The 23,490-nt window shown below is 34.7% G+C and overlaps 1 protein-coding gene across 3 annotated transcripts in view; it reads left to right on the top strand.

The window, feature by feature from the left end:
- Positions 1–23,490, top strand: part of VTI1A (vesicle transport through interaction with t-SNAREs 1A) — a 240,415-nt gene that overhangs the window by 51,060 nt on the left and 165,865 nt on the right. For all 3 annotated transcript variants that reach the window (XR_011559192.1, XM_070752713.1, XM_070752714.1), the window contains exon 4: positions 14,486–14,563. Coding sequence is in view for 2 of the 3 variants with exons in the window: in XM_070752713.1 (XP_070608814.1) it covers positions 14,486–14,563 (78 nt within the window). In the remaining variant the exon portion in view is untranslated. The remainder of the gene's footprint in view (positions 1–14,485; positions 14,564–23,490) is intronic.

The following is a 23,490-nucleotide window of genomic DNA, read 5'->3' as shown; positions in this document are numbered from 1 at the left end:
ACAAACAAATAATAATCAAAAGCAAATATGGGTTTGTCAAAAACAAATCATGCTAGACTAATCTTACAGCATTCTTTGGCAAAGTGACAAAATTAGTGGACCAGGGGAATGCTGTCGATGTGGTTTACTTGGACTTCAGTAAGGTTTTTGACAAAATAGACCATAACCTATTACTAAATAAAGTAGAAAAATGTGGGATGGACAGATGAATTCAAACCTGGCTAACCAACTGTACTCAACGTGCAGTGCTCAATGGAACTACATCTACATGGAGGGATGTATGCAGTGAAGTACCCCAAGGCTCTGTTTTAGGCCAGTACTCTTCAACATCTTCATCAATGACTTGGATGAGGGGATATATGGGGAACTTATTAAATTTGCAGATGACACCAAACTGGCAGAAATAGCCAACGCTCCAGAATATAGGCACAAAATACAGAAAGATCTTGACAAACTTGAACAATGGACACTATCTAACAAAATGAAATTCAATGGTAAAAAAGTAATGTTCTACATTTAAGCAAGAAAAACAAAATGCATAGTTCCAGTATATGTAGTACATTGCTCAACAGTAACTGTGAGTGGGACAACCATTTAAATATGAGCCAGCAGTGTGCAGCAGCTGCCAAAAAATCCAACAAAGTTTTAGGCTGCATTAACAGAGGGATAGAGTCAAGATCACATGAAGTGTTAATGCCACTTTATAAGGCCTTTGTAAGGCCACATTTGGAATACTGCATTCAGTTTTGGTCGCCATGAATGGCAAAGATTCTAGAAAAAGTGTAGAGAACAGTGACAAACATATGAAGAATGGTTGCAAGAACTGGGCATGGCTAGTTTAATGAAAAGAAGGACCAGGGGAGACATGATAGCAGTGTTCCAATATCTCAGGGGTTGTCACAAAAAAGAAGGAGTTAACTTATTCTCCAAAGTACCTGAGGGTAGGACAAGAAGCAATGTGTGGAAACTAAACAAGGAGAGAAGTAGCTTAGAACTAAGGAGAAATGTCCTGACAGAACAATTAATCAGTGAAACGGCTTGCCTCCAGAAGTTGTGAATGCTCTAATACTGGAAGGTTTTAAGAAGGTGTTGGATTGTAGGGTTTACTGTCTAAGTAAACCCTAAGGTCCTCTAAGGTCCCTTCCAGTTCTGTTGTTATTATTATTAAGTTATAATAGAAATGAAAGAAATCTTGCCTGATGCAGAAATATTGGATTAGTAAAAAAAGAGATCACAAAACAAAAGATTTTTAAAGTGGAAATACAATAGCAAGAGAATGGCCTGGATAAGGACTTTTGTCTGGATATACAAAAGTTTTTCAATTGTTAAGTCTTAAAGTTTAACACTTTAAAACATCCTTTCGTCTGCTGCTATAATAATGTGAAATTAGTAGAAAAATGCTCCTTTAACATTACGTAGGCTTTTCTGTATTACATTTTGTATATTGTATTAAACATGGGAAGATGGATTTGCAGAATTTACGTAATGCAAATATGAATATGATGAAATATTCTGAATGCATATTTCTATGGATATGATATTTCAAAATTTGAATTTGCATTTTATTTAGTTAAAACTTTTCTTACAAAACATGTGGTAAGCATTTGTTATGTGTCTTTATATCTTGCTTTGCTTATATAGATGGAAATCCCATCCTTTATTTTTAAACAGCATACCTACATGTGTTTACATGGGTAGGTTTCATCTGCATATCATCAAGATTGGTATTTTTTTGGCATGGTGTAGCATAATCTAAAAATAAAATCTGCACTTACTTAAGTATACTCAATTGGTTTTTTGGCAAAAACAGTTTTTCTCAAGAGCTCAATATCCAGTGTATAACTAACAAAATCAAGAGTGATACATCTTGATATTTGTAGCTCTTATAGGAAAAACCTATACACATACTTTCTGTATGTATTGTTTTTTTTAGTGTTTAAATTTCAGTAAAAACTATTTTCTTTTTAAAAAAAGAAAAACCTTTTCCCTCTTTTTCATGCTCATGTTACTTTGGTGTAATGCTGCCAAATGACAACTTTAGGAAAACACCAAAAATGATAATGAGTTCTGTGTGATGTATCTTTTTGGTTTCTAATGTATCCTAATTTTCAAGATTCCAATATTTTAATGTACTTTTAAATCTCAAATAGATCTCTTTCATATCCCTCAGAGCTGAAATGGATCAGATTCATAACTGTGACAGAATTTTGCTGCACTGCTATACAGTGGTACCTCAAGATACGAGTTTAATTCGTTCCGGACCTGGGCTCTTAAGTCGAGCAGCTCTTATCTCGAACGACTTTTCCCCATAGGAATTAATGTAAATAATTTTAATTGGTTCCAGCCCTCAAAAAACTCACAAAGTTAGTCTAAATTATGCAGAAAGACATGTTTTTAATGAAGAAATGTACATGTACATATAAATGAATAATGAAGTTTCTTTCATTTAACTTGTAAACTTTCTTAAACTTTTAAATTTACATATGTTCAACTTCTCTGCCACCCAATCCTGTAGGAAAGAGGTCCCCAACCCTTTTTGCACCAGGGACCGGCTTTAAGCGATCAAGAGAGGAATGGGTGAATGAATGGACGGAGGGTGGGAAGGAAGGAAGGAAAGAGGGAAGGGACAGGAACAGAGGAAGGAAGCAAGGAAACTTATGAAAGGGGAGAGTAAGAGAGGAATGAGTGAAGGGAGGGAGGGAGGGAAGAAGGTGGGAAGGAGAAAGAAAAGAAGAAATAGAGGAAGGGAAGGTAAAAGAGAGAAAGAAAAAGAGCAAGAAAGAAAGCAAGAAAGAAAGAAAGAAAGAAAGAAAGAAAGAAAGAAAGGGGGAAGGGACAGGAACAGAGGAAGGAAGCAAGGAAACTTATGAAAGGGGAGAGTAAGAGAGGAATGAGTGAAGGGAGGGAGGGAGGGAAGAAGGTGGGAAGGAGAAAGAAAAGAAGAAATAGAGGAAGGGAAGGTAAAAGAGAGAAAAAAAAAGAGCAAGAAAGAAAGCTGCAAGCACCCCCCCTGAGCCCCCCAGGCCGGCTGCAACCTTTTAAAACACGTGCGCCGCTTCGCAGCTGTCTCTTGAAGCCGAACGCGGAAGTTAGCGTTTGGCTTCAGGAGACAGCTCCTTGGCGCTTGTATCTCGAATTTGGGCTTGTAAGTAGAACAAAAATATCTCTCCCCTCCCAGCTCTTATCTCGAGTTGCTCTTAAGTAGAGCAGCTCTTATGTCGGGGTTCCACTGTATATTGTTCAACATATGTATTAAATATCATTGCTTGCCAGTGCAGGATTAAAATTGGTTGTGACAGATCTCATTACACCTCTGATTTCTAAGTCAGTGACTTTACAGCATGATCACTGAAGAGCATTGGACAGGAGATATTGATCTATTGACTAAAGGCAGAAAGCTAGCATTTCCTCTTGTAAAAGTTAGGGGCTGACACTGTATAGTCCATGGAAGAAATATGGCTGACCTGGTAGATGTATGCAATACTGTGCTATGTATGTACAGAGGCCAGAAATGGTCGATATCAGGACTTCCGGTAGGCCTGTTTTTCACACACATACACCAGGATCTTGAGGCTTTCCTGGAGCCTAGGAAGGGTGAAAACGGCCACCTCTGGTTCTTCAGAATCAGGAAACAGTCCTTTGCCAAACTTCTTGGAGTCCCATTTTTCACCCTCCTAGAGCCTTCACGCATACCCTGTACTTATCTGACATCCAAAATGGGCAGCCTGGAGACTCCTGGGAGGGGAGGTATGAGCGGAGCCAGCCAGAAATCCATAGGTTCACCATCATGCCTGTAATGTGTACATAAAGGAAAAAATATAAAAAGAGCAAATGTTTAAGATTAAAAGCAACATGAACATGTAAAACATTTAAATGGAATCTTCAACAGAGTGAATGGAATTAAACATGAAATAGATTAAATTTTTAGAATGCAAGTAAGGGAATCTTGAAAAAATTGTATGGGAATTGTATAGCAATATTAAAATAAATGCTAGAAATATTAATTTCAAAGAAAAAAATAAAAAGTAAGTCATCGCTGTTCTAAGATTCTGGTACAGGTGGTAAATCTGAAAAAAATGTTAAAATATAGATGTGATTTGTTTATGAAGTGACTGGATGACTTGTTTTAACGTGTGTGAAGACATCTGTGTTTAATGGTTGAAAGAATGCTATTATTGTTCCTTTATACAAAAGGAAAAATAGAAGGGCAGCAAGAATGAATGCAAAACACTTTCTGTGTATGAAAGTGGGTGGATTAGTTTAATAAGTATGTCTGGGAAAATGTGTAGAATTCAATTGAAATAATTGACAGCGAACAAAACTGGGCAATGTAGTTCAGCTTTGTGCCAGGTGGAGATGTACATAGCAGATCTTTGCTTTTCAACAAGTTACTAAGAAATATATGAATGCAAAAAGGAAAACCTGTGTTGTTGATTAGGAGTATACTTGGGTACAAGGTGTGGAATGTATAGAGAATAGTGCTAAAATAGATTTAGTTAGGTTTAATTTTATTTACTCCTGTCATTAATATTTAATTTCTTTTTTAATTACTCCTTACTATTGTCTGCAATGTTGCTTACACATTTATGAAAAGAGACCACATCTTCAGTACCACTATTGGGTCATTCCTAAAAAATCAATATAACTTTTTGAATTGTCTACAAATCCTTTCAATTTAGATGAATAGTTTAACTACTAATGACTGTGTATTAGATCCTATTTACATCTGAAAATGAATGAGGCCCTACATAATGTATAGATTTCTGAAAAAATTGTGTTGTTGCTGTGAAAAATAGAACTGTTTTTCTGTGAAGTTTGGAAGTTCAAATATTGAAAAGATATTGAAGAATTTCTCATATGTTTAAGATGTTTAGGTTCATAGGATTGTCATTTGAGTTCACTGTTTGGGACAATTGGTTGCAGGATTCCTGCTCCTCTTGATGATATCATTTCTCCATGCCATTTTAAAAAAGATGCTGTATTCTTATAAACTTTGCCATTTAATTGCACAAAATCATACCTTTTCCCCAATAATATGGAAGAATGCTTCTGCATACATACCATCTTGCATAAATAAGATGTGGTGCAGGAGAAGGCAAACAAAAAATTGTTATAAAGAACTCTTTATAGAGCGCATAGGAACTATTAAACTCATATCGGACTTCTCAGAAAAAGATTGGATTTGAACTCTGGAAAACTTCTGTCTCTTCTGGAAACATACATATAAAGTAGTAGCAGTACTGTAGACAGTGATAACTGACAACTAAGACTAAAATTGTTGACAATTTCTTGATTTGCCTGGTTAGCTTATGTATAGAAGTCATTAACTATTTATAAAATGCATTATGAATTGAATTCCTTCAAACTGTTGTAGTGTGTGTGACATTTTCTAGCACAAAGTCTCAGGCTTGCATTCGGCTACAGTGTAAATGTATGCTCAGTAAAGATTTGCAAAGTTGAGAGCCTAATGCACTTTTATTCTTTTATTTTGGTTACATTAAATTTTTCTTGCTATCCCTAATGATATTCAGCTTCACAAAAAGTTCTTAGTAAGATTATTAGAGTTCTTATTTTAAAGACAAATGAGACTACTGTGTTCATATTTTAGATAGATGCTAAGAGAACAAATAGGCACTTTAGTTCAAAGACTTGATCTTCTCTGTGATCAATTCATTTTGGAATGAAATTATGATCAAAAGTAGTATCAAATTATTTATTGATGACTATTGTACAGTTGCTTCTAATTGTAGGCAAAAAGCTTAGTAGTTTTATAAACCTTTTATTATTGAGAATGTGACAAAAAAGGTCTTTGACAATACACATTAGCTGTGCTAAGATTGATGTTACTATATTGCACTAAATAGTTTTACAATGGAATCTAAATATAAGACAGACTTTAGCACAGCTTGCCAAATCTGATTCATATTATATATTTTCAGACAGATGTTATTTTATAGAACCAACTCTAGGTTTTAAAACCTAGGAGCTTGGAGTTGGCCTATTTTCTAGTCCAGAACTTTATTCATTATGATAGCCTGCTGATGATTGCATAAGTACAGCTAAAGCAAGCAGGAAGAAGAGTCGGAGTCAAAAGAGGATGAACTCACCAATCTATCTTTGATGTTTTCTTTTTTACATATAAAGTATCTTTATTGTTTTCCAGAAATAAAAAATAATAAAAGAAAAAAGAAAGGGAAAAAAAGTAAAATATGTTTTCTTTTTTATCTTTCTGGTTATCTCTTCTGATCCATACAAACATTAGACTGCAAGCAAGTACAATTAGGTTTTCCTAGAGGGCTTAGCTGATCTTTTGTGTCAGCGGTCCCCAAACTTTGGGGCACCAGGAGCCAGTTCCATGGAAAACAATTTTGCCATGGATCGGAGAGATAATGGTTTTGAGTGCTACCTAGATCCCATACATGTTCAGATGAAGTTTCACTGGTTCCTAACGTGCCTTGGACCATGGACTGGGATTTGGGGACCCCAGTTGTGTATAAAGGTTTTAAATTTACAACAAAGAATATGTGAATTTAGTTTGAGACATTCTTTGATCCCCAGGATCACCAACTGCCTACTCTGCCTTCAAAGAGTCATTTTTCATATGATGTAGAGCAGTGATGGCGAACCTTTTTTTCCTAGGGTGCTGAAAGAGCACGTGCACACACTATCATGCTTACGCAAGTGCCCACATGCATAATTCAATGCATTGGAAGGGTGAAAACAGCTTCCCCCAGTCCCCAGAGGCCCTCTGGAGCCAGAAATGGACAGTTTCCCAACTTCTGGTGGGCCCAGTAGGCTCGTGTTTCACCCTCCAAAAGCTTCCCTGGAGCCAGGGGAGGATAAAAATGCCCTCCCCATCCCCCTGGAGGCTCTCTGGAAACCAAAATTGCCCTCCTAGAGCTCCTGTGCAAGTCAAAAATCAGCTGGCTGGCACACACATGCACGCTGGAGCAGAGCTAGGACAACGGCTCTGGTGTCAGCAGATATGGCTCCGTGTGCCATCTGTGGCACCCGTGCCATAGGTTCGCCATCAGTGATGTAGAGTATTATTGGAAACCCTTGAATTAATGGAAATGTAATTATTTGTTGTACTTCTAAAGTATATTTAAGAGATATACAAAATAATACAAAATAACAGTTTATTTATTACAGGTTCTTATGGTAATGTACAGAAAATGTTGGAGAAAAGAACAGAATAAGCCTAGAATTATGATTGACTTTATCAATATATCACGCTATAGAGTTGAAACTGGATAGAAATCACAGGACTTTAAATCATCTTCTAGAGTGCTGAATTGGTCATAGGTTTCTTTATGAGGAGAGGAAGATCTCTTTGAATGGATGGATTGTTTGGGGTTATTGTAGGCCTGAAAAAATATGCATAGTTTGCCCAGTAGCTTAGCAAAAGGCAGACTTGGGATAAGTTATGGTTTGCTGTTGAATTGCTGGAATTACATCACTACATATTATATCTATTGGGAGTTGTTTGACCAAGGATGACTAAACTGTTAGACATTAGCAACATAAAGTAGGAATTCTTAAATACAAAAGAAAAATTGGATCATGACTAACATGCGTTTGTAACTTTATTCCTTTTTTAATATAAATCAAACACAAAATAAGGTATTATCATAATTGAGCATTCTATGTCAATTTGTTAGCTTTTTAGCAAAAAAAGAAAAGAAAAACAAAATCAATCTCCTTATGAAATTATTGCATACTGCAGTTCTCCCATTGTGATGAAATGAATAATTTAATCAGGGACTGTGATACCAGAGCTTCTTTAAAGGTTTCCACTTCCTTTAATGCTGTAATGGCTATTTTTACTTTGTTAGTGTGAGATTGTTCTTCCTGATATATACACACAGTAAATAATAGTAATAGTAGCACCAGTAGTAGTAGTGATAGTAGTAGTAGTAGCAGCAGCAGCTCATTTTTTTAATACTTTGTTTTATGTTTGGTATGAATGTGTTGTTTGGTTTTTTAAATAATGATAGGGTTTTATATGTTTTTTAATATTAGATTTGTTCTACTATAATATTGTTTTTATTACTGTTGTGAGCCGCCCCGAGTCTTCGGAGAGGGGCGGCATACAAATCTAATAAATTGTTATTGTTGTTGTTGTTGTTGTTGTTATTATTATTATTATTATTTTATTATTATTATTATTATTATTATTATTATTATTATTATTATTATTATTATTTAGGTAGTAGTTGTGACACACTGAAAAAGAAAAACAGGATTTCCAAAAGTATTTTGCATCTTACCTCTGAGTAAAATGAGGGATTTGATTTAACTAATATTGTATTTGGTTTCTTTGTTTACTAGTTTGTGCCATCTCAATATTTTGGGATTGGTGGTCCATTTCACAATTTAAAACAATGTAATCTGAGCAAATAATTTAGCAGAATGTTTGGCAGTTCACAAATGACCTCAAGCAGAAACATCATTTTCTAAAAGGCAAATTAATATTTTTGTCTTTACCTTCCTTTTTATTTATTCCCATCCTCACCAACCAACTATTAATCTTTAGCTTTCCCTTATCTTTTTATCTAAGTAAGTGAACACTTTCATAACCAAAAGACTGGTCTTCAACCACTTCAACATCATTTTTATTTTATAAGAGTAAGAGTGTCTAGAGGCACATAGCAAATTCAGGACATTATTGGAAATATCAATGATTCTGGAGGCTCTTGTGCTGTTAGTGTATGCTATGTTTCTATTAAATTCAATTAAAAATAAAATATGCTTTAAAAATAAGGTGGGTCAGAGCATCACCCTCATGCATCTTTTATATTCAGAACAAAATAAAAACCTGTGTGTGTGTGTAACATATTATTTGCCTTCATCAAGTAGCCACACCCTTACTGGGATTTGAACCTGTAGCTACCTGATGAAGGTAGATAAGCCCGAAATAGATCTATAGTAGTCGGCTATAAAAAGCTTATCTACCTTGGAATATGGCGGGGCCGAGAGGCAAAAAGGAAGCTGTGATGTTCATTCCATATGCCAGGATGACTCAACAAAAAATCATATATATGAAGAGGCAAGCCTGGCAGGGTGGGGGCAGTACGAATCTCTAGGGGGAGTTGATTCCAGAGGGCTGGGCCCCCACAGAGAAGGCTCTTCTCCCAGTTGATAGGGTAATACCTTTAGTAGTTGATGTTTGCAGATTAGTAGGCTGTTGTGTAAAGACATGAAACACCAAAACATACATACATACATACATACATACATACATACATGCATACATACATACATACATACAGTATATATTGTATATATATAATACAAATCCCAGTGAGGGTATGGCTAGCTAATGAGGCCAGAACAAGGCCAAAATAGATCTTTCTTAGTCTCCCTTAATTTTCAAATTCAGCAAAAACATACACGCACATATACACTATATACCATATATATATAGGCATGCATGTATGTATGTTTTGGTGTTTCATGTCTTTACAAAACAGCTGACTAATCCGCAAACATCAACTGCATCAACTACTAAAGGTGTTACCCTATCAACTAGGGCACTGGTCCCCAAACTACGGCCCGGGGGCCCGATGCGGCCTGCTGAGGTCTTTTAACCGGCCCGCGGCAGCACATGAGATTTTACTGATCGATATAATAAGCTCCCAAATCTCCTGTCCACTCACCGCGGTTGGCTGCTGAGCAAGGAGGAGGTGGAGAGGCAAGAGGAGGGGAGGAAAGCGGGCCTGCAATTGGCCCCTTTCTTTGCCATCTTTCGGGAAAGAGACTGCTGCTGCCCTATGGAAAGCAGCTTTGCTGGCCGGCACAGGGCAGCCGCCGTGACAACAACAACAATGGCCCTGTGGCAGCTGCTGATGCCAAGAGCCCGAAGCCCGCTCTCCAGCGTCAACGCCAGGCTTCGGGTGAGCAGAGCTGCGCGCCGGCGGCAGGACCTGTTGGGAAGGCAGACGTGGCGCCTCTGCTGGAAAGGGCTGTCAAAGAGGCCCTGAAGGGGGACAGGGCGGTCCCTGCCACCTGTGTCAGCAGCGAGATGGCCGCGCCGGCCAGGGCGAGAGAAGGCTGGAGTTGTGCGGAAAGCGGCACCTGCTGCTGGGGCCTGGTCTGAGAGGAGCTGCCGCTGTCGCTGCACCAATGGCACCTGCTGTGGGGGCAGAGCGAAGGGGAGGGCGTGGAGGCGGTGCCAAATGGAGAAGCAGAGAGAGAGAGAGAGAAGTGGAGGTGTGCTCACCTTGTGCCATGGGGGAGAGGCGGTGGAGGTCAGGGGTTTGCAAGCAGCTGCGAAGTGGCCACGCTGGCCGGGGCGGGAAAAGGCTGGAGTTGCGCAGAAAGCGGCACCTGCTGGTGGGGCCTGGTCTGAGAGGACCCGCCGCTGTCACTGCACCAATGGCAGCTGCCGTGGGGCCCGACCGAAGGGGAGGGCGCGGAGGCGGTGCCTGCCGGAGAAGCGGAGAGAGAGAGAAGTGGACCAAAAGAAAGAAAAGAGAAAGAGAGTGAGGGAAAGAGAAATGGAGTGGAAGGAAGTAGGGAGGGGCGGGAGGGAAAGAAGGAAGAGAGAGAAAGGGGGGAGAAAGAGAGGGAGAGAGAGATAGAAAGGTAGAGAGAGAAAGAGGGAGAGAGAAAGGAAGAGGAGAGATAGAAAGGGAGAGATAGAGAGAATGAGTGAGAGATACAAAGAGGGAGTGAGAGAAAGAGAGAAGAGAAAGAAAGCAAGAGAGAGAAAGAGGTAGAGATACAAAGAGGGAGAGATACAAAGGGAGAGATAGAAAGGGAGGAAGAGAGAGAGAAAGAGGGAGAAATAGGGAGAGAGAAAGGAAGAGGAGAGAGAATGGGAGAGAGAGAAAGGGAGAAATAGAGAGAGGGGGAGAGAGAGAAAGTGTGAGAGATACAAAGAGGGAGAGTTAGAAAGAGAAGTGAGTAAGAGAAAGAGAGAAGAGAGAGAAAGAAAGCAAGAGAGAGAGAAAGAAGAAGAAAGAGGGACAGAGAGAAAAAAGAAAGAGAGAGAGAGAGAAAGGAAGAGGGAGAGATGGAAAGAAAGAGAGAGAGAGAAATGAGAAAATGATGGAGGGAAAGAACGAGGGAGAGGAAAGTGAAACAAATGAGAGAAAAGTAAAAGGGAAGAGGAAGGAGGGAAGGAAGGAAGGAGAAATGGAGGGAATTTGTTGATTTAAGTTTAAATTTACTTGTTAATAAAGAAGTATAAATTACTTTATTACTTAATTATTAATTACTTAATTACTTATTACTTCTTTATTTTTTAAATATTGTATTTGTTCCCATTTTGTTTTTTTACTTTAAATAAGGTATGTGCAGTGTGCATAGGGATTTGTTCATAGGGGTTTTTTTATAGTCCAGCCCTTCAACAGTCTGAGGGACAGTGAACTGGCCCCCTGTGTAAAACATTTGGGGACCCCTGAACTAGGGGAACAGCCTTCTCTGCAGATGGCCCAGCCCTCTGGAATCTTTTCCCCTGAAGATTTGTACTGCCCCCATCCTCCTTGCCTTCTGCAAGAGTCTTAAGACTCATTTATGCTGCCAGGCTTGGGGCCATTAGATCCTTGCTCCCTAGCCGATGAATGTGTGGATGAAAGTTGATCAAGTGGAATGACTGTTTTTTATGGTTTGGTATTTTTTTTAGATTTTTTAGATTTTATATTTAATTAATTGGATTTAGGATGTTATGCATTGTTTTATTATATGTTGTGAGTCCTTGGAGAGGGGTGGAATAAAAGTCCAATTAATAAATAAATAAATAAACTAATCAAGATGTTGCAACAAAGCCAACCAATCCACTTACAACAATTAAACCAGCACTCCCCACACCCTCATCAATATTTATAGAAAGACGGCAGCTCTGACCATGCTTTGTTCGCCTTAGCACAAAACTGAAAACACCAGCCTGAAGATGATGAGTGGGACCTCATCGAAATTTTGCTGAAATTCTTACACAGGAAAAGACCCGAATATTCCAAGACCTACATACCTACCACATATGTATGTGTAATGAAAAGGGAGACTAGTATAGATCTATTGCGAGCTTATTATGCTCTCATTAGTTAGTCATACCCTTACCGGGATTTGAACCTGCAGAGTCTGCCTTGTAAGGCAATGGCTTTAACCTCTAGACTACAAGCTGTCCTCCTCTCAGTTTGTACCAGGGAAGAGTTATTTTTTTTCCCTGTCAAATACTGTACATAAATTATATATATGTCTGTGTCTGTGTCTGTGTCAGTGTGTCTCTGTGTTAGTGCAATTTACTAAAGGTTTAGGAAATGAAATTATGTATTTAAATTAACTTTCTAAACATCTATATAGGCATCGGACCAGATTACTTTCAGGACCACCGTCTACTGCTTTTTAATTAAATTGGGGTTTTAGATTGCTTGTTTTAGTTTAATATTGGATTTCAGAATTTGTATTGTTTTCTTCATATTGCAACGCCTTGAAAGACGGCGTTTAAGGGGTGACTTGATCGAGGTGTATAAAATCATACATGGGATAGAAAAGGTGGATAGAGAAAAATTCTTTTCTCTATCACACAATACTAGGATGAGGCGGCACTCCCTAAAGCCTCATAGGTAAGAAAGTGAAGACAAATAAAGGGAAATATTTCTTCACCCAGACGGTTGTTGGTTTATGGAATTCACTTCCAGAAGAGGTCATGACAGCTATCAGCCTTGATAGCTTCAAGGCAGGATTGGACAGATTCATGGATTCCAAGTGTATCGGTGGTTATTGAAATGGATGTCCATGTGCCGCCTCTATGTTGGTTGTGGCAAGCAGGATTCCCTTGAGTATCATTTGTTGGGGGTCAAGGGAAAGGAAGGGTTTTGCCTTCTCTTTCTGCTCAAGATCCCCATGTCCAATTGGTGGGCCACTGTGGGACTTGATGGGCTTTGGCCTGATTCAGCATGGCTCTTCTTCTGTTCTTATATGCTGTAAGCCGCCCCGAGTCCTCAGAGCGGGGCGGCATATAAAATAATAATAATAATAATAATAATAATAATAATAATAATAAAGAAACTGAGGTAAATTGTGTAGATCTTATATAATGGTTGGAAATTGCCAATCTAGCCTTGTAACATCAATCTTTTTGCAATCTTGAAAGCAATAATATCTGTTTCTATTATCTTTAAGTTTGGTTATAAACCAATGGTATTTAATTCAAAAGAACACCAGCATAACTGATTGAATTCTTTAGAGCAAATTAACCAAATTAAATCAGTAACACAGCTGACCATGCATATATGGCCATTCATTGCATTATGAACAATTCGGTATCTAATTCTTCCTCATTTTAAATTTACATAAGTTTGCTTGAAAGTATTCTGTTAACGTTTTTCATTGTACATGTTCATCTAATGAGCTTTGGCATAAGATGCTCTTGTGTATTAACTGAATTTAAACATGCCTGGGATAAACATATATCCATCCTAAGATAAAATAGAGAAAATAGTATAAGGGCAGACTAGATGGACCACGAGGTCTTTTTCTGCTGTCAGACTTCTATGTTTCTATGTTAACTTTCACTCTCAGTTTTATTATTTCTACTTGTTTTACATGATATTGGGGAAAAGATAAAACACAAGGTATCACTTAGTTTAAGTCTAGCATATATTCTGTGGCAAAAATTCTTTTCAATCTAATATTCAAGAAGAATTTCTTTTATTGAACTTACCTCCTATTGAAAAAAGCACATTACTTTTTTCCCTGAACAGCAGCTTTCAGTAATTCTTTGCATTTCAGTTTACATAAATCAATCAAATAAACACCCAATGAAAAGTATATATTTTCCTTGTCCGTGTTTTTTCCCCTTTGAGTGAAGGGTAGTGATTTTACTGTGTGATTCCAATCAATGGGAATCTAGCTTTGCCATTAGCCTTTGGGCATAAAAGTGTTTTTCACTTTAAAAGTTTTATATCTGATATATGGCAGCTGAAGTAGAACTGTCAAATTTCTTCTCCAGTGCTCTTGTTTATGTTTTTCATTTTTGTTACTGGTATATCTGTGCATAATAATTTAATTATTATACAGAAACTCTTGATTGTGGAATCTGAATTATATGGCATACAATGTAATCATTATTATTTTAGTATTGGTAAAATATAGAGAATATTGTAATCAGAAAATTATTTTACTTAGAACAGGATTATATAAAAGAATAGGAGATTTTAAGAGAAAAAATAGGAGAAAAAAAGGAGAGTGCACTTTAGTTCATACTAAATCTAATGGGAAAGGTTTTGCATTTCCTTTTTCTGTAATGATGCATGGTGCTAAGCTAATTTGATCTAACAGTTATAAACCTCTCTAAACTTATTGGCGATTTTTATTACATTTGTCATCGTTTTGTTAAAACAACTTCTTGAAAAGTTTAGAAATTTGTATTAATTAGGTATCCATTAGAGGGCTCTCAAGGTTTTGAGTTTAGCAACCTTGATAGGGATAGTTCCAGAGCTTTGCTTGTTCACATTTCTTTTTCTTTTTTATTTTACAGAAAAGGTCACGGATTGCCTACAGTGACGAGGTGCGGAATGAGCTCCTAGGGGATGATGGGAATTCCTCGGAGATCCAGGTAGGATGCTAATCAAGAAGCCCTAGTGGGTGGCTGGAGGGTGAAGGAGGTCATTGGCACACTGGGCTTCTCAAGCTGCTTCTTAACAGCATTAGTAACAACTCATGTGGAAGTGATACTGTTTAATGCAAAGCTGGGTCTTAATCAACTTCAATATGATTCTTGTAGATCTTACAATTTAACCCTTTACCTTGGATCCCTGTCTGCTATTTTTTAAAATAAATAAACAAAAAAAAACCCCCCAAAATATTGTCTTCTCTTTTTCTTTATTATTAAGTACTTAAGCAGTACCTTGAAACACAATATTTGCCAACAAACCCAAACACACGTAAAAGGAATATAAATCACATAATCTAGCTTTGATAAGAGGGAAATATAATTAAATGAATACTGGAAGGCAAAACAAATAAAAATGAGATTTCAGAGTTTCTTTTCCTTTTTCAGAGTAGTTGCCTCTCTAAATCAGATTCTGTTCTATGTATAAAATTGAAATTAGATCAAAACTATATTAGTATAGCTGACAGTATAAAATGTTAGCATTTTTAAGAAATGTGAAATATGTCCAAATATTTTATTCAGAATGTCCAATGTTGCAAATGTTCAGGAAGTTTTTTAAAGTTATTTTGTTTTGATGGTTCTTTTATCCAAGATATATTTTTTTGTTTTCAAAAATTTATAAAATTATTAAATAAAATTTGGACAACTTCATACATAAGAAAGATAATGTACATTGGAGTAATGTGAATTAGTGAAGATAAAACTATAATTATTTAATATTGTGAAAAGTTTGTCACTGATCTTGATTTCTGTTCTACTTCCATAATAACTTTGATCAAAATATTTAGAATGTATTATTTGTTACTTTGTTGTACTTTTTTTTGTTTCTCTAAAGTACATTAACAGAAGAGTTAAAGCAAATATCTCTCTATATACCATGTATTATGTATCAAAATAGAAGACAAAAAATCAAGTGAACTTTCAACTTTAAAACTGCTTAGAGTTGTAGGGAGTGAGCCAACATATACATTTAATAGTTTAATAAATAAAAATATGAAAATTTTGGTGGCTATGCCTTTATTTTATACTCTTATGATCTGTTAAGATAAATGCTAACATACATAGCTAATGTTTTTCAGTAATGGTATTTTTTATGCATAGCTTGTTTTCTTTTTTTAATCATCTGAAAGTGGACTTATCTTTCAGAAAAGGCCTTTAATATTTAGCATTGTTCACAGAATTTATTTAGTTATTAAATTTTTGGGGCATCCATCTTAGTACAGGATAATTCTGCCAAAATATTGGTATTACTTTCAAACTTAATTTTCCACATTGTTTTCATATTATGAACTTTAAAAGAAAATAAATACCAGTGTTTATAAAATTTCAGCCATTGTTTCAAAGAATACATGCTTTACTTTATTGTCACTTTTAAGAAGAATCAGTCTATCTTGTGGTGAAAACTATGTTTTTAATATTTTTAATGACTATCAACAATAAATTTAGATACACAAAGGAAAACATTGGTAGATAATGATATCAAATTAACATAGAAAGCAAATTTATAGCAAAAAATATAATGATTTCATTGCCCAAAGTCAGTTAATATTCTATTTAACTATATCAGCCTCTTGGTTGATATCAATCAACTGCTAAACTTGTGAAATTTATAATTATAACTTGAATAAAGGTTAAATAGATTTATTATACTTTGACAATAGTTAATGAGAAAACTTTTCAGTAATTTTCTATACATTGGTCAGCTCCTTTGGGTTGGATCTAGAAACTCCAGGAAATGATATTTCAACATACAGAATTTCCTATTTAATTTTCTGATTGATGAATGAGACTTCAATATAATTTATGCTGGATACTATAACATTCTTCTGTTCTTGGTATAATCATTTAAGTTTAAAACTAAAGAATGAAACCCATTCTCAATTTATCAGGAATAAGATAAATCCATGCATAAATAATGGAAAACCAAGTATTCTATAAACACAAGCATAAACATTTGGTTCTGACTGACTAGCAGTATTAAAATCTACACCCTACCTGTTACATAGTTAAATAGAGAGCAAACAAATTGAGAATGCAAGAACTGATCCAGATTAGGCATTTCCAGAAATAGACAGAATTATCTGTAATGTATTATTCTGTTCTTTACATAAACTGTAGTAAATGCATATTTGATGGCATTGTTTTTCTGTCCATTATTTTTTTTAAAAAATCTAATAAATACATATGTCTTCAAATAATTTGTAATAAATTATATGATTGGGAAAATATGGTTGGTAAAATATTAGACATTCTATATTACACCATTTTGATCCTTGAGAAAGAAAATAACATTCTTGTTTGTCATAATAGCTTTGTTAGAGATCATTGTGTTATGTGTGTAGCTTAATTATTTTTTTACCTAACACTAATGCTTTGCCTATCTTCTATGGTACTATAGATAGTAAAGACTAACTTGACATACTACTTTATGTAAAAGCTGCTGTTTTCTACATTGCATGTTGGTATTTAAAGTAGAAATTTTGATAAATTATACTGAGTATAGTGGACTGTATATTTTTTGTTCTGAGTATATCTTGCCTTTTGTTCTATTATAGTCAAATGAAACACATTTTAAAATATAGAAACAGAATATTTCAGTGTTTTTATTATTTTCTCCCCATAGTAATACTAGTTATTTATTCAAAAATTATATATATCTTCTTTCTCAGTGGGTTATATATCTTTGTGTAACAATATTCAAACAATGCTTTGGAACATCTTAGGTTTATCTGATTGCGTCACCAATTCCCTTGAAAAATTAAAATACAGCAGTGCAGAAAAATAGAATATATTATCAGTTTATAGTTTTATTTAATAGTTTTATTTATTTAATGAGGACACTAAGTACCAAGTTAATAAATAGCATGCTAGATTGATAACTTGTTTCAAAAGTATGTCAAATTATAATTTCATTACTGAAATAATGGAAGTGCCTATAGTATTTCCATATACAGAGCCAATTTGCTGTAGTGTAGGCTGGAAACTGGGAAATTGTGACCTTGTCTCCCACCTAAGGCATAAAGCCAACTAAGTGATCTTGCGCCAGTCACATTCTCACAGTGCTAGAAAAGATGCAATGGCAAACCACATCTGAAAAACCTTGCCAAGAAAACTACAGGGACTTGTACAGGTAGTCTTTGAGAATTGGACACAATTGAATGGCAGAAAAAAAATCTATATAACTAGACCTGTTGGAATGAGAGACATTTTTTAATAATTCATTTATTAATTGCAGTGCAAGAGTGTAAGTTGATAAATGCAGTGCAATAAAGCAGCTCTTATTTAGAGGAAATATTTTGTCATTATATGGAGGCCTAATTTTTGATACCCTAATTTTGATAAAGACTTGGATTGCCTATGCATATAGTGTATCAAAACTCTAAAACTCTTCAGATGGGGAAAGAAAAATGGGTCAACTTAATTCCCAAGATCTAAGGAAGGTCGGTATCACTTCATATAGCCTGGCAGAGCAGATCATTACCAGTCACAAATTTGTTACATACCGAGAGTATATAGCAAAATAAATAGACTGTCTCACAAGTTCAGAAAATTGTGTGTTCGACCCATGATAATGTGTAAAGAGCGTTTAATAGAGTTCAGCATTTATTCGTTATCTGTATGTGGGCAGAGACGGCACTGCCGTTATCAGCTTCTTGGGAGGGAAATTCCATGGTTCTCCATGTCACATGATCCTCCTCACAGACCCATGCACTCTCCGTGATGCAGTTTTGATTCTACTCAGAGGAGAAGGTTTAGTCACAAGAGATTCCACTGGTTCAAACCAGCGTAAACCAGATTTTTTTTTGTCTACAAAGGAACTGATTACTGCTTGTATCAAGTGGAGGAGGGGAAGTAAAAGAGAAAAATCTTTGTTTCAAAAAATATGCTGATTATTTTAACCTGAAATTTTGTCTGCATATATATTATGCTTTCTGATTGAGTTTGCCAAGGTTGGGATACTGCTTTTAAAAACAGTAGTAGCAGCAAGTCATCAAGTGTCATAACTGTTAAATGAGGGAAAAATCTTTTGTTAATTTGAATGAATATCTTTCAGACACCATTTAAAAAAAAGAAAACCACCCTTTATTTTGCTTAGCCGTAAATCCGAAAAAGAGCTTAAATTCAGCCATGCAGCACAAACAAGATAAAACTCTCCTTCGCTCTTTCTCTCTTTTTGACATCTATTGAAAAAACAAATGTGGAGCATTTTAAAACTTTCATTCACTATGGCAGAGTATCATACCCCAAATGGTTTCTCTTGCAGAATAGTAGTTTTAAACTTTGCCCCTTAAACTATCATAGCCATTACATGAATAGTGACCTGCAAAAGGGGATGGGGCGACCATAGTGATGCAGTAAACTTGCAAACCATCTTTTTTTGGAAACTGAATGTTTATCTTTTGGGAGAAGCAAAGTGAGGAGGAAGCAAGAGAGCGAACCAAAGAGTGATTGCAGAGTGCTTTTAATTTAAGAACAGGTGGGGTTGGATTAGAAAACATGTTTTTTTCTTCATTTTTTTTAATCTTTAGAAAACTAGAGCTATTGAATGCAGCACTCTTCTCAAAAATTAAAATAATGTCTTCGTTTTTATTTATTTGGCATTATAAATGTTTAAATTCTAGATCAACAATGTGAGCATAAGAAATAATTTTAAGTTAGTTTTATATATATCTGTCTGTCTGCCTCTCTCTCTCTCTCTCTCTCTCTCTCTCTCTTTCTCCCTCCGTCTCTCTCTCCATGTGTGTTTGTGTGTAAGCAAATGTCCTTCCTAAATTTACACCCTAATTCAAAATTATTTTCCATATGTAAAAATACATTGCTAATGACCAATTGAAGAAGAAACTTCCTCAGTTGTAAAATAACAAATTCTCAATAAAGAAACTTTTCCCTTCCATCATCATCAAAACATTATGTTTGCATTGCAGATAGACTGAGTGTATTTATACCTCAGCACAATTACAATAGTATATACTATTTTAAATGAAGGCTATTATGCAGCATAATTGACAAAATCAAGTGACTCTTCTTTTGCTTAGCTAATTAGAATACACCATTTGAAAGAGCAAAATAGTGAAAAGTAATAACTTTTTGAAGTGAATTATCTTCAAAAGCTTAAAGAATGGTATAGTCAAAATGTCTAATAAAACAGTGTTCCTTGGTTATTTGTATTCTTTGAATGCATAGTAATAGTCTCAATTATTAAATAGTGTAGACTAATTAAATTTAGATTAATTTAGATTATTTTAGATTAAAATAGTACAGTTTAAAATGGCACATAAACTGCCATTTTATAGCCATCAGTTACAGTTATTCTAACTGATTTAGTAAGATAGATGTATAGGGAGACATAAAAAGGCAGATGTCAGTACTAACAAAATAAAAAAATGTAGAAATCTTGTATATACAAAATCACTTCAGCTGTACTATCTTAGAAGAGAGGAATAGTAAACTTGTTTTCTCCTTTTTGTATTATAGACTTCTATGAAGTCATTCCCCTTTATTTCATGATAGTGTCTTAGATGTGGTTTAAAAGAGAATTTCACACTATTCTCTTTGTTTAATGTGACAGTGTGCGAAAGTGATCTTTATTCGTTCAAAAAACTCTGCATGTAGTCTATGTTTAGGGTCTTTTAATGTGTTTGTCTGTGATTTTTAAATGCTAAACATGTAAACAGATAAATTGTCAATGTTAATTCTGTATCCTGTCACACAACTGATCTTTCTTTCCTGCCATTTCTTTCCTTTTTATCTTTTTCTATGCATTCATGTTGCAGTTGATAAAATTACGTGAAGAGGTGAGTATTTTGTTGCCTAGCTTTTTCTTTAAAGCCAGCTTTTCATATCTGAATAAATCTTTTTGGTCACTTGCAGAGAAATCTGCAGAACGCATGCATTATATATCTATATATCTATATTTATCTATATCTATATCTCTTTAAAATGTTCTAGCACTATGTACCTCTTTCTTTAATAATCATACATTTCATCAGAATCCTTAGATCATACTTTTAAAATTACAATTCTTTAATAGCACTAAGAAAAAAGATAATTTAAAGGATCTGCAAAAAACAAAACAAAAACGCTAGTATTTGATATGTGTTTGAACACCATGTTGAAATCAGATCCTGTAATGATATCTGCACAACAGAAGGTACTGTAACAGTAGGGGGAAAAAATCCTCTGCTTGAAAGGTACAAGCAATACTTCATTGTATAAATCTACGACATACAAAACAATATGAAAATATTGCATGCACGTATACTGAACTGTAGATGTATGCTCGGTTGTACCTCCTATATTTATTATTTATTTGTGCATATGCTGTAGTGAATGCAAATTAGGGTCCTTTTTCATTCCAGGAAGTGACCAGAAGAGATAACAGTACTTCAAAAGTAATATCAAATCATCAAATGATTATTTCTTGACATTTTCTAGAGTACTTTTTCTTTTTTTAGTTTTGTCCTTGGATTTATTTTTTGTTTACATAATTCTCTCCCCCCCCCTTTCCCTCTCTCTCTTTTTCTCTCTGAAGAGAGAGTTTAAATAAAATTCTTACTCCTAGATATGGTATATTAGAAGTTGCTAGGGAACCAGTTTTTGAGTAACATCTTTCAGTTCTTGGCAAAGAAAGACAGAACAACAAACTGTGCTTGTTTATTTTTGTGGTATTTGGTGGATTACCTCTGTTATAAACTACACGTATTTCAAAAAAATGACACAGAGGGGTAATGCTTGCTCATTGAGAAAAACTGGAGGATAACCAAATGAATTACAGTACAGAAAAAATATTATTGTATAGCTTTCCTTAATAAATCAAGATTTTTTCATCAATCAAGTAGTTTGAACTTCCTGCATCCATGTGAATTATAGATAGTATTTTTCATTATATCTATTATTGAAAAATACTGTCAATAAAAAGGCAACTGAGTAAACGGTTTCTTCAGCTCTGTCTTATTAATTAGCATCATTATCATATATGCTTATTTATACAAAATAATGTAATCAAAGTACAGACTTGTACTAAAAACTTAGAATTCAGTTTTAATTGTAATAACAAGCACAAAGGAGAGTCAATTATAAAATAGAAAGGATGGGAGATGATGCTAATTGGAAAGCAAATAGTTTCTCATCATATATTTAAGCTTTATTTTTATGAATAATATAGTTTTTCAACCAATATAATGTAGTAAGACAAAAACTTATTTTCTTTAAAACCATGATAAACAACATTGGGAATCTCATGTTTTATTCAGTCATTTTATATATTCTCTATCAATATAATTCATTGAATTTTTAAATTGAATACTAAATACATTCTTAACTCTTCAGATAAATAAATTAAATATTGGATATTTGTAAAGGAAAAAAAGTACAGTTGAAGAATTTGAGGACACAAATATATTTAACTTGGTAAACTCTAATTGCTGACTTGTTTCCAGAATATATTGGAATAAGCAATTGGAGATTATTTATAATGTAATTAACTAAATATTGATAATAATACTTATAGTGTATACTCAATTTAACATGTATTAAGAAACTTATCAAAACAGACTGGTTTTTTCAGAAATTCCAGTAAAATGCAATCTTAATTATTTAATTTTCAAGGACCTACTAAGCATGTTGCATAAATTACATTTTATTCCTGTTTGCTTAATATGCATATATAATCAATTACGTATTTAATAGGGAAACATTTTAGGAATCATAAATAAGTCTATAGCTGAAAAAGAGATTTCAAGTCAAATGGAAAGAGCAGAAGTTTCGCTGCTACAATTTTTAATTATGTTTTTGGGTCAAGGATAAGCTGTAAAGATACGTTTTTTGTACAGAGAGCAAAATGTACATTGAAGTCCAAAGAATGGCTAGTGCAGTGATGTTCTAAATTAATCAAATAATTAGACATATAGGCATTCTACATTACTACTCTCCTAAAAAGCTATTATTGTAAAAGCAATTGTGTACTTTTTAATATGGCTATTAATGAAATGTTTCATTTTCCTTTTATTATTAGGCTTCCTTCAAACACATGGTATACTGTATACAGAATTTTGTAGAGGCTACATTCCCCCCCCCCCCCAAGCTCTGAATTTATGGTTTGAATACAGTCCAAGTGGAGTTTCTAAATCTGTAGATGTAGCCCTGTCACTTTGCAAAACTTCTTCATCTAGCTCGATAGTAAAGCTCTTTAGAAGCTAAAAAGCAGCCGGAAAAAACCTCACACTATTTCTTATACAAAAGATTAAGAATAGTGCGGGAGAATAGATTGCTGCTGTTAGAAAAGGATTTGAAAATACCCACTGCTGATGATGTCCATAGCTTTATGACCGTATATAACATCATTTCTGTAATAAATATACAGTAATTTAAGTTTGAGTGCAATAATCCGGTTATAAAATGGAATTACATGAAAAAGCAATACTGAATAACAAAATATGATATTCTTCTGTGCTTTTGTTTAAAGAAACAGGGTAGATGACTGCTAATAGGAAAGCTAAGATTCCTTTTGAACATTTCATAAATTTGCTTTTGGCAGTTTTTACTACATCTGTTATTCCTGAAATATATTTATCATTTAATGTTTATATAGTACATATTAAAATATTTTAGAAATAATTCTCAGTTTCAAACGCTTTAGTGATATTCATATAGTTGAACTGACAATGTTTAATCATTGCAAGCATTTTGCACTGAATAGTGCAAATTATCTGCAATTCACTTAAATTTTACTTTTAAGGTTAGTGATGTTTTTGAAGCTTTTCATCTTATTGGAAAAAACATTATTTATGCAACTTCAATTTTTCCCTTTTGCATAGATTGAAGATAATTTTACAGTAGATATTATTTAAAGAAAATTTGCATTAAAATAT

This window comes from Erythrolamprus reginae, chromosome 5 (assembly GCF_031021105.1).
Source record: "Erythrolamprus reginae isolate rEryReg1 chromosome 5, rEryReg1.hap1, whole genome shotgun sequence".
Classification (NCBI taxonomy): Eukaryota; Metazoa; Chordata; class Lepidosauria; order Squamata; family Dipsadidae; genus Erythrolamprus; species Erythrolamprus reginae.
Note: the sequence above shows the minus strand (reverse complement) of the source record. Positions and strands in the feature narration are given on the sequence as shown.